The following is a 12,449-nucleotide window of genomic DNA, read 5'->3' on the forward strand; positions in this document are numbered from 1 at the left end:
TGCAATTTCAGCTGGCAAGGGATAAAGCTTACCCAGCTGCACTTCCCCAGTCCCAGCTCTCAACTCCTGTGCCCAGACAGCGGGACTTCTGCTGAAGTCACCATGGGAGACTGGCTCTGCTGCCTGCAATGTTTCCAGTCCCTGGGAGTGAGCTTCCCCTGCTTTGATTCTGCTGGACTTTTTTCAACAAAGAGGCTGGGCTGAACAAGCTATCTTTGCTGGCTGTGGTTGAGTAGGTGAGTGGGGAGAAACTAAAAACAGTTTTGTGAAGTGCAGCGGGAAGGAAGAATGGGCACAGTAGAGCCCCAGACTATTCATATTTAAATCACTATTTAGCCTAACATGAATAATGTATTCGGGGATGAATCGGTTTAAATGCGAATATTCGGTACAGCTGTAGTATATATATTTACAGATTAGTGCTTACACATGTATATGTGCAGATAAACAGATTTTCAGAATTTATGTGCATATGCTGGTATTAGAGACATTTACGTGTATTGTCAGTGTGTAAATGTTAGCACCAACTTTACAGGATTACACTCTATATGTTTGGATGGAAGAGGTGGTGAGGGCTCATGAAACTGATGTGACCTCAGGGTTCTCGTATCTGAGAATAGTTTTGCTGAGGGATCTGGGGAAATTGTATAATTTAAATTTAGGGCCCTTGTTGAAGGAAACAGACTTAATTGGTTAGGGGGTGAGATCTCCAACTCTTTTGGAGATCCCCGCTGATATGATGGTTTTTGCCTCAATGGCTATATGTTCTGTAAAATGCACCACCAATACTTGTCAGAGAGGATATAAAAGCGGGAAAGGATGGTCAGGATGTTCATGTGGTGAGGCTAAGAACCAAGGATGCAGGTGGAAGTATACCAGGCAGTGGTTGGGGGGGTGAGTGGGGGGACAGGACTTGGCCCTCTAGGCCTCAGACTGTACAATACATGTTGCCAGTTGAAGTTTTAGGGATTGGCTGAGAATGTCTGTGGAATACACAAAATGTGCAGCTGGAGGCTCAGTTGGTCAGATCTTTTACAATGCCCTAAGTCTTGCACTGTGCAGTACCCTGCTCATATGAAGATGGTCCATGCCAGGCAGGAGGCATGGATTTGCCTGCAAGAAAGGATGGCCTGTCCTTTAGACTCTGGATACCTGCTCATATGTGGGAATGAAGAGTAATATCTGGAAACTGAATGAGGGAGGATGGAGCTTAGTAGGATAGGCCAGTGTTTAGGGAGGGGATGAGGGTTTAGAGCTTTGCATTTGTTCACCGAGTGTATAAATTTGGGGAAAAAGGTTTTCGGGTGGGGGGGGGGGGGAGGGCTACACAAGTCTAATATTGAGCACAAGTTGATGGAGGGCAGTCGAGCTTATGAGGAAGCACCTTCAGTGGGTTTGGTGTTCTGGTTCCTAAAGGGAACTTTTGAGAAACCACTGTTTAGAAGTGGAGCTATAACATGAAGGTGGATGTAGATGATTTCTGAATTTGAGGTGCAGGATGTGATAAGCATGTTTGGTGGGAACTGTAATTTAAATTTTTGCATAGTGTATACATGCACCCTGTGGGTACATGAGATGGACATGACTGGCTGTGAAGCATGCCCAAAGTTCACTGAACCAGAGCGTACTTACCTGCCTAGTACATTTTGAAGATTTGAAGTCCACTTGCTGCACATATCGGTGTTGGGGTTCCTGAGGAAGGATTGGGTTTCCAAAATGGGGTTCTGTCGGACCCCACAACTTGATGATCATAGCTTATAAATTATGAGCAACATTAACTGCTGATTAAGTGCCATTTTTTTTATTGTCTTCATTAGAAACACTACTGTTTGGAATTATAAAGAAGTATGAATGGCCTCTGATATTTTGGAGCGATGAAGTCTTAAATATGGAGTGGAGGATTGACCTACTGGTTACAGCACCAGTCTTGATATCCAGAGGTACCCGGTTCAAATACCACTACTCCTTGTGATCTTGAGTAAGTCACTTAACCCTCCACTGCCTCAGGTACAAACTTAGATTGTGAGCCCTCCAGGGACAGGGAAATATCAAGTGTTCCTGAACGTAACTCACCTTGAGCTACTACTGAAAAAGGTGTGAGCAAAATCTAAAATCTAAATAAATAAAATATGCTCAACAGATAATCATTTAAGATTCTTTTTGCACATACTTAATTGATCACTTGAGTCATATGGCGGCTCTTTGATGGTTTAAGTATGTAGGCATGATAACTCTAAGAAAGGAAGTCTAACGAGTTAAGAGTTATGTTACACAATTACTACCACTCATTGGTGTGGGTGGGAGCCTGTGGCTGAGAGCTCCATTATTATATAAAAAATTTTAAAAAATTCCGCTTACTGGTGGTTCTTCTCTCTTTTGAGATCTATAGAAGTAAGGAAAATGTGGTGTCAGTTGTTATTGAAATTTCCTTCTTTGGTTTTTTTCATCATCATCTGAATATAGTATATAGGTGTATCAAGTAATGAGATACCTCTGGGATCAAGTGTTTCAGTTTTTTCCTGGAGTGTTTAGGGTGCATCTTGAATAAGCATGGAAGTTTGTCTTTTTTTTTTGTTTGTTTGTTACATTTGTACCCTGCGCTTTCCCACTCATGGCAGGCTCAATGCGGCTTACATTGGGCAATGGAGGGTTAAGTGACTTGCCCAGAGTCACAAGGAGCTACCTGTGCCTGAAGTGGGAATCAAACTCAGTTCCTCAGGACCAAAGTCCACCACCCTAACCACTAGACCACTCCTCCATAAGATTTCTCTTATGATTTACCATAAGATTTACCTTATGGATTCCTGTTGGGAAATTCTATGGATGTTCTGGTCAGGAAAGCATGCCTGGCTATCAATAGCAGTATCTTGACTAACTGGGATTGGGAGTGACCCACCTATGAGATGTGGAGGATACAGGTGCACATTTTAAGAATGGAAAATTTGATTCCTTGTGGCAAGCTTTGAAAGGAGTTTGGTGCTATTTTGTTATTGTTATATTTACCCCAAGATGAGAAGTGAAATACTGAATGAAGATAAAGGGCAATTCTATAACACGGTGCGTGGTAGGAGTCCATTCTATACAGGAACATAAGCTTGCCTAACTAGGTAGGTATGTGCTTAACATTAAGGCACAAGCATTTTCGCCGGCCACAAAAGTGTTAGTGCTTAAGTGCTGTGGATAAACACTAAGTTACGCATGTAAGCGATATATATAAATTTGAGCCCCACCCAAGCTCCACCTATGTGTACAACCCACTTACAAATATGCATTACGTAAGTTAAGCTGATATTTGCAAAAGTAGGACATAGGTGGAATTTTGGCAGTTACATGCCATTATTCTGAACATTTACAAACAATCAGCAGATTAAAAAAAGTTACAGAACTACCCCGTGTAACATATAAATGTATACAATTTGTACTTTTGGGGGGGAGAGGATCAGGGTTCAAATTTCATGGTTGGATCAAATAGATACTGCTGCTGTGCTTAAGCAACAATAAAAATGATTACGTTATTTTTCATGGACATTAAAAAAAAGGCACTGTTGATTTACTCACAAAAACAAAAAATACATGACTTACTCATAACACAGCTTGAAGGATTTGGTAAATGTACAAGAAAAATCTACCTTCCAGCATGTTCCTGATTTCTTTGTCTTGGGTCACATCTTTTGCAGTCTGCCCACCGCCATTAATAACTGCTGTGTCAGCACCATACTGCAACAGCAATACTACCAGTTCCTGGAAAAAGAAGATTTATATTTCTATGTGCCCTTTCAACCAAATAAAAAAAATGCACTTTACAACTATATTTTATGAAGACAATTCCAGACTCCTCCAGGATAGGCTTCAGGTGATTGTAACTCTTATGTTGCACGCAGAAGTAATTCTCTAAAACAGGGACTAACATTTATATGCACTAATATTTAGGATAAATGGCATGTCTGCACATATGTGCAAAAATATCAAAAATCTGCCTAAGCGCTACTGTACAAATATATGCATATCTTATAGGTAGGTGCACATGTAAGCAGAGTCTGGGCAAGCATGAGCACGACTCACAGTTAAGCATGTAACTTATAGAACATTAAGTTATAGTCTCTCTGGCATTTAGGCATCAACACATCAGATTTATAGCTGGAATAATTAGACAGCAAACCAGAAGATTGATAGTAAAAAGAATTCAATTTTATTCAGCACATAAAAGTTGGATCCTTTTTTTTTTATTTTACTTTAAATTTTTATTGAAATGCAAATACTTCATAACCGAAATTAACCCATTAACAGAAGTTGCCTTCAGCGGCCCAAGCAGGGGCCACCGTTTACACCGGCCCGCTACAAACACCCATAACCTAATAATAACAATATATATATAGCCTGAGCTCCCCCCATCTACACCTCCATTACCCCCCCCCCCCCCCCCCCCCGATTAGCTTTCAAAGCCCAAAACCTCTTTCCTCAGGCCAGGGAAGTATAATACTTTTATGGTATACTATCCTGATCTGAGGGAGGTGGTTTTGGCCTCTGAAAGCTGGTCAAAAAGTGTATTAAATTGATCCAATAAAAAAGTATCACCTATTTTCCATTTTTAAAAATTTTTTATTAATCTTTAGAGTGAACAAACCTAGCTCACACACTACTTTATCATGAATTAAAAGTAAAAAAAAAAAAAATGTTCTACCTTTTCTGGCCATTTAATTTTTCTAAGCATCTTGATCCCAGTCTCTAGTTTCTGCTTTCTTGTCTTCTCAACTCTTGCCAGGGTTTTCTGTCCATTTCTCTTTTTTCTCTCTCTTGTCTTCACTTCCCTTCACTGCATTCATCATTACCTTTGAGCTTTCTTCTATTTTTCTGACTCTATCCATTTAGATTTGTTACATTCTCACAATCCAGTCTTTAAGCTCCCTTCTTTCACTGAATCTACCTACAGTTTTCAATCTTCCACTCAGGCCTACCCAGTCCTGTTATTCCCCAGTCTTTCATTAACTCTTCGCTCTCTCCCTTTGTTATATAACATCTTCTCTATTTTTATCGCTCCCTCTCACCCTGGTATGCAGCTTCTCCTTTCTCTCTCCCCCACCTGATTGCCATGCAGCATCTCCATTCTGTTTGTCTCTTTCCTCCTGCCACCCAGAATTGTCCTTTCTCGCTTCCCCCTATCCAGCTTTACCTCATCTCTTTTCTCCCCATCCAATATCGATCTGTCTCCGTCTCTCTTCCTCCCTATCCAGCTTCACTCTCTTCCACCCCTCACTCCCAATTCATCACCACACCCTCACTTCCCATCCACCAATGCCCTCTTCCTCCATCCAGAATTTCTTATCTTTCCCCCCATCTAGCATCACTCCATCTCTTCTTCGCATCCAGCATCACCCCATTTTTAATCTCTTATTTCTTCCCCCTCATTCAGCATTGCCCCTCTCCCATTTAGCATTGCCCCTTTGTCTCCCTCTCTCCCAATCATCTTCTTACAGCACTATCAGCTGTATAAAAAAAAGTGAGCGACTGGCAGAGCAGCAGCGGCACGCGCAGGAAAGTGGTCACGCATGCTTTCACTGTTTTTACAGCTGATAACCACTGCCGAACTTGAAATGCTATAAGATGATCAGGAGAGAGGGGAGGAAGACAGACCTATGAAAGAGTGGGCACAGCAGCAAGCGAGGTAGGTGGTTTTTATTCCGAATGATCTGTGGCTGGGAGTTGAAATTGTTATAAATCAGAGAAGGGTTTCAACTTGCCATCTTCAGAAAGTATTTGAAACAAAAACCTAAGACCTTTATTATCTCCACCTGGAGAGAAGTCTGGATTGTGCTGTATTAAAAAAAGGGGTGTGACGGCTGCAGAAAACTGATGCTGCCAACAAAACCACCTCCACACTGCCTGCAAAGGGTGACAAAACGACCAATTGTTTAAACTCATGAGGCAGTACCTTGCCAGTGGTATGAAGCAAACAACTAAAATGCACAGCAGGTACCAACTTGGTTTCCAAGGAAGTAAATGAAAAATATTCCCTATCCCTAAACCAGTCGTTTATGTGTCTCATACCACTGGAAATGAACAAATATCGTAAATTTAAAAGCCCCAATCCCCCATGCAACTGTGGAGTCATCAGAGTTGCAATGGACAGACGGGCCTGTCTCCCATTCCATATAGTTTGTAACATATGGTGCAAGTGCTTCTCATCCCACCCAGTTAAGTATAAAGGTAACATTTGGAAAATATACAAAAAGCTAGGAGCCAACATCATGTTAAAAAAGTGCTATAAGTCCCATAAGGGAGATAGGATGAGCCCTCCACATCGTCAGTTTTTTCCCAATAGACTGAATCAAAGGTTGCACATTCATAGAATATATGCATTCAAGACTACAAGGAATACTCAACCCCAAATAAGTGATATGGCCCTCTGCCCAAGTAAGGGGAAAATGGCCAGCCCAGGAATCCCGACAGCCTTTGGTAGAGGTAATGTGTAAGATTTAGATAAGTTGAGACAAAAACCAGACAAGCCACCATACACCTCCACCAGATGCAATAGTGCAGGCAGGGATTTAGATGGGTTCATCAAGGCCAACAGGTCATCCACAAAGACCAAAACCTTTAAGATGTGCGGATGGTACAAAGGAGAGGTTCTAAAGAGAGAGCAGGGGAGTAGGGGAACTGTACATAAGAACAGGTGGTGTTTGAATCCAGTTAATCAAAAGAGAGGCTTTCGGAGAACTAACAATGCCCCATAAAACCACTCTATGACACCCACAAACCAAAAGATCTGAAACAGAAAAGGCCAACTCACTTTATCAAAAGTCTTCTTAGCATCCAGGCTGATCACCATCGCTGGTGACTCCTGCACCTTGCAAAGTAACATAGCCAAGAGCAATTTGCGCACATCGATTACAGACTGGCAACCTTTTACAAAACCTACTTGATCCGCTCCCACCAGGGCAGGGAGACAAACAGCCAATCTGTCTGCTAACACACAAGGAAAATATCTTTAAATCCAATCAGAGATGTAGGGTGATCGGAATTGGGAAGGTCAGAAGGTTTACCAGTCTTAGGCAGAAAGCTAATAAGGGAAAGAGTCTCATGAAGAGAAAGTCTCCTTTTCTCACCACCATGTTATAACAGTCATGAAGAGGCCCCACCAGCTGTGAAGAAAGGAGTCTATAAACTTCACCAGAACAGCCATCTGGCCCAGGGGCTTTGCCAAGAGAAACTACCTTAATAACCTGTTGAATTTCTTTAGCCTGAAGAGGCTTACTTAACATATCACATCTGTGGTACTAGAGTGGGTATTCCCGAACATCTCAAGTAGGCATCAATTATTTCAGTTAAGTCAGTGCCCGAGCCCTTCACATAAATATTAGCAAAAAACAAAAACCTCACGAGGCGCGCAATATCTGCCTCTTTAGAAGTGTACAACCCCCTTTCCGTAAGGCCAAAATATGATGACTGCACCCTATGGCCTTAGTAAACCACGCCAGCATACAACAAGGCTTGTTCTCTTATCTTATAGAAGCGATGCTTCTGATATATCAGAATAATAGAAGTGCACTCATGCAAAAGAGTTCAATGCCACCTGAGCCACAAAAAACTATACCATGTAACATGAAAGACATTACCAACCCACCTACACAAACCGTAACCCACCCCCATAACACCACCACCCTTCAAGGGAAACCCCATACTAGCAAGCACTAAGTGACCACTAGTAAGATACATGTGTTATGCTAGGGTCCCGTCCACCATCTCTACTAAAATGTGAGAACTAGCAATTACATACCTACAGCAAGAATGCTATAAAAATACAGGTTAACAAACAGCAAATAAATGATAGTATTCAAGAATTTCTGTTCATGCAATAAAGTCTGTAGAATATAATCTTGGGCAAGCTGCAGGGATTCAAATGTGTGCCACTGACCCTCAGTCAGTTTTCAAAATGGCAGGGTAAATTAATATAAACCTTATTTTTTGAACACAGAGTAGAGCATAAGGGTGAAATTTTCCTACGCTGCTCCAACAAGGCTTATGAATAATCCTGAAAAATCTGTATTCTGGCTCCTTCATACTCCAATGTGTCTCTTTTGTTTTTAAATTCACATAGAATGGCCACTTTTTGATAATTATGGAACTTTGCTATAACCACACAGGGCCACACTGCGCCTTCACAGTGCCTTCCCAGTCTGTGCACCCACTCAAGGCAGAGAGGCCCCACACCTTCCAGCGATGAAAATTCATTTTCCAACTAATCCTCCAGTTTCTTACCCAGCTGCTGTTCAGGAAAGGTCTCTGGGATTCCCACATAGCTCAGATTACTGCAGAGTGAAGGATTTTCAAGATCTTGAAGCCTCTAGGACTGCTGTTTCAAGGCAGATTGTAAGGATGCAAAGTGAGTAGCTGCCTCCAAAATCCATTGCTCAAATTCACCCATGCGGCAATTAGTTTCTGCCAAAAGGGATTCCACTTTACTAATCTGGCCAGAAAAGCTCCAGGGCCTGCACCATTGCTGAGGCGAGTTGTGCAATTTGAGCATCAGAGAATACAAAGATGCCTCCCATGGTAGCATTCACCATACTGTCGAGTCCACCCCTCGCCTTGACTTCTCGTTTATCACCTCTGGCCGACAGAAGCCGCAGGTTTTTCTAGGAACTTGTCCATAAGATACCAGGGTGCAGTATGATTTAATTCATGCAGGAAAACAGCCAAAAACCAGGGTGAGTAGAAGTTTGGCTTTGGGGATAAGATTGCTTTTCCCTGCTCTGTAAACTTTCAGGAGGAAGAAAAGTATGGACTTAGAAATTAATTTGGGGGCGCAAGGAAGGAATATAAATTAACAGGATAAAAGGATACAGTTTCTAGAAGCCTCAAATACCATTTGGTCAAGGGGGGGGGGTATGAAGTTCACTACTGAAATGGTGAAATTTCTTCTTTCCTGCTAATTTTTTTCCTTCGACTCCATTTGGTCAAGGGGGGGGGGGGGGGTATGAAGTTCACTACTGAAATGGTGAAATTTCTTCTTTCCTGCTAATTTTTTTCCTTCGACTCCCGGTTCAACTGAGTAGGTTGTGACTCCTACCTGCCTTATTTTCCCTAGGGGGTAGAGCCAGAGCAAAGGGCCAGGGAGCCTACAAGCCTGTAACCTCCGTGCAAAAGATATTTGCTCACACCTTCCAAGAGGAACTAGTCTGTCTCTTGCATAAATAGCAGGAGATCGCTAAAATCTATGACAGTAGGGTTTCAGACAGAAGAACTAATCCCTGAAGTTTTGTCCAAGCCTAGGCAACAGCAAAAAAGAGGGTCCAAAGCACAAAACAGAGTCAAAACAACAAAGGAAGAAGTACTAGGAGCCTTCACAAGTGGGACAAAATCTTTATTTATACTACAGATATTCCGTATATAAAACTTGCATCAATAACCCAACACGGGCCATGTTTGGGCGCAAAGCGCCTGTGTCAGGGGTCTATAAAAATTTTAAAACATAATGAATACTTATATAATACAAAATATGCATGATTACAGGTCATATTGATGCATATCATATAAAATCATAGGTGTATATGAACCATCCGTGTATATTTATATCTAATTTCAGTGTGCATCAACCAGCAATATATGATCGTGCATGTTTAACGATCATGAACCATCTTGTCGCTAGTGAAATGTCAGGTAAAGTTTATATCAGATGAATTGTGACACAAAGATTCCAAATCAATGACATGCTGTGAAGAACTGTATAATTCTTAATTTATTAGAACAATGCTTGTGACAAAAAAGAAAACAATAGATATATTGTACTGTTTGACTCGTGTTTATAACAAGAGAAGCGATAACGGTAATTGTATTGTGCTGACCAGAAGGAAGATAAGAATGTTCTAATCTTTGAATATGGAAATAAGATAACGTTCTAATCTTTACATATGGAAATTAACTCACCGTTCGCTTTTGATCGTTCAAAAAGAGGTCCTCCACTGATGACTGAATCCAGATAGGACCGAAGTTTAGTCCTTTAAAAAGGGAAAATTAGGTTCTTACCTTGGTAATTTTCTTTCCTTTAGTCATAGCAGATGAAGCCATTACGTTTGGGTTATGTCCATCAACCAGCAGGGGAGATAAAGAGCACTCAAACTTTCACAGTGCCCTCTTGGCCAGCTAGTTCCACTGCCTCTTCAGTATTTGAAGCTTCCAAAGCAGTATGGCAAACCGCAATGGGAATCACAAGAGCTTTCCTCACAGCGAACGATGGCCCATCACAAGGGCATGAACTCATAAAGGAGGGAATGCACATCCTCCTGGAGGGAATAAACTCATCCTCCTTATTGTATAAGTGGAGGGGAACACACGCGCCTCCTGGAGGGAATCACACATCTTCCCAACACACTGGAGGGAATGAACTCATCCTCCTATTTATAGAGCTGGAGGGGAACACACGCGCCTCCTGGAGAGAATCAACACATCCTCCAAAAAAAACATGCTGGAGGGAATGAACACATCCTCCTAAATTTAAACTGAACATGAATCCTGAAGATTGTTTTCCAACTTTCTCCCAAGGAAGGAACTTCAGGAAATTAGAACAGAACCTGAAAAACAGATTCACAGCATACAGACAATCATACAGGGAGGGCTCATGGCTTCATCTGCTATGACTAAAGGAAAGAAAATTACCAAGGTAAGAACCTAATTTTCCCTTCCTTGTCATCAAGCAGATGAAGCCATTACGTATGGGATGTAACAAAGCAATCCCTAGATAGGGTAAAAACAAGCCACACCACGCGCTAGCACTTGTGCACCAAAACACACATCCCTCCTGGCAGCCACATCCAGCCTGTAATGTCGGGCAAAGGAGAGCTTAGAAGCCCATGTTGCTGCACTGCATATCTCTTGAAGTGAGAGTGCTCCAGTTTCAGCCCAAGAGGAAGAAATCGCTCTAGTAGAATGTGCCTTAAAGGCTACAGGCGGAACCCTGCCGGCCAGCAGATAAGCTGAAAAGATAGTTTCTTTGAGCCAGCGGGCAATAGTGGCTTTAGACACTGGAGATCCTCTGCGAGAACCGGATAGCAAAACAAACAGATGATCAGAAGTCCTGAAAGAGTTAGTAACTCGCAGATACTGCAGCAGAGTCCTGCGCACATCCAAAAGGTGCAGCTGCCCAAAAGATTCTGGAAACTCTTCCTCTGAAAAAGAGGGCAAGAAAATAGGCTGGTTTAAGTGAAAGGCTGAAACCACCTTAGGCATAAAGGAAGGCACGGTCCGAACCGTGACTCAGGACTCTGAAAATTGCAGAAATGGGTCTCTACAGGACAGCGCCTGGAGCTCTGACACCCGTCTCGCCGAGGTAATGGCCACCAGAAAAATGGCCTTCAGTGTCAAGTCTTTCTCCGATGCTTGCCGAAGCGGCTCAAAAGGAGATGCCTGCAGGGTTTCCAAAACTAGCCCCAGGTTCCAAGCTGGACAGGGTGCTCGCACTGGAGGTCGGAGCCGAAGCACCCCTCTAAGAAACCGTGCCACATCTGGGTGAGCAGCCAAAGACACGCCTTCCACCTTACCACGAAGGGAGGCCAACGCTGCCACCTGCACCCGCAGGGAATTATAGGCCAAGCCTTTTTGTACACCTTCCTGCAAAAAGTCCAGAATCGGCGAGACAGGAGCCCGCATTGGAACAATGGCTCTGGAAGCACACCAAGACTCAAACAGGCACCAAATCCTGGTATAAGCCACGGAAGTGGACCGCTTGCGGGCTTGCAGGAGAGTGGAAATAACTTTATTGGAATAACCTTTATCCCTCAATTGCGCCCTCTCAATAGCCATGCCGTAAGACCAAAGCGGCCGGCGTCCTCCATGGCTACCGGTCCCTGAGTCAACAGGTTCGGTACCAGAGGTAACGGCAGAGGAGCCTCCAGGAGCATCTGTCGGAGGTCTGCATACCAAGGTCTCCTTGGCCAATCCAGGGCGATGAGGACCACTTCTCCTGGGTGCAGCTAAATCCGCAAGAGCAGGCGCCCTATCAAGGGCTATGGGGGAAACACATAAAGTAGACCCGGAGGCCAGGGTTGAGCCAAGGCATCCAACCCCGCCGAGCAAGGATCTCTCCCCGTCTGCTGAAGAAGCACGGGACTTTAGTATTGGCACTTGTCGCCATTAGATCCATCACAGGCTTGCCCCATTTGGCACAGATCTGCAAGAATACTTCGTCTGCCAGATTCCATTCTGCTGGATCGATCTGATGCCTGCTCAGATAATCAGCCTGCACATTGCTCTGACCTGCAATATGAGCTGCCGACAGACACTGAAGATGCAGCTCGGCCCAGTGGCAAATCAGTTCGGCCTGCGCGGCTAGTGCTCTGCACCTTGTTCCGCCTTGTCGATTTATATAGGCCACCGTTGTCGTGTTGTCCGACATCACTCTGACAGCCAATCCTTCCAGGGTCACTTGAAAGGCCAGAAGCGCCTGAAACACCGCT

The 12,449-nt window shown here is 43.3% G+C and overlaps 1 protein-coding gene across 4 annotated transcripts in view; it reads right to left on the minus strand.

Annotated features, from left to right (window-relative positions):
• The window catches only part of OSBPL1A (oxysterol binding protein like 1A), a 548,756-nt gene that overhangs the window by 484,225 nt on the left and 52,082 nt on the right, over positions 1-12,449 (minus strand). For all 4 annotated transcript variants that reach the window (XM_030213649.1, XM_030213658.1, XM_030213630.1 and 1 more), the window contains one exon: positions 3,630-3,741. In XM_030213649.1, coding sequence (XP_030069509.1) covers positions 3,630-3,741 — 112 coding nt within the window. The remainder of the gene's footprint in view (positions 1-3,629; positions 3,742-12,449) is intronic.

The sequence above is a fragment of the Microcaecilia unicolor genome, chromosome 1 (assembly GCF_901765095.1).
Source record: "Microcaecilia unicolor chromosome 1, aMicUni1.1, whole genome shotgun sequence".
In the NCBI taxonomy this organism is placed as follows: Eukaryota; Metazoa; Chordata; class Amphibia; order Gymnophiona; family Siphonopidae; genus Microcaecilia; species Microcaecilia unicolor.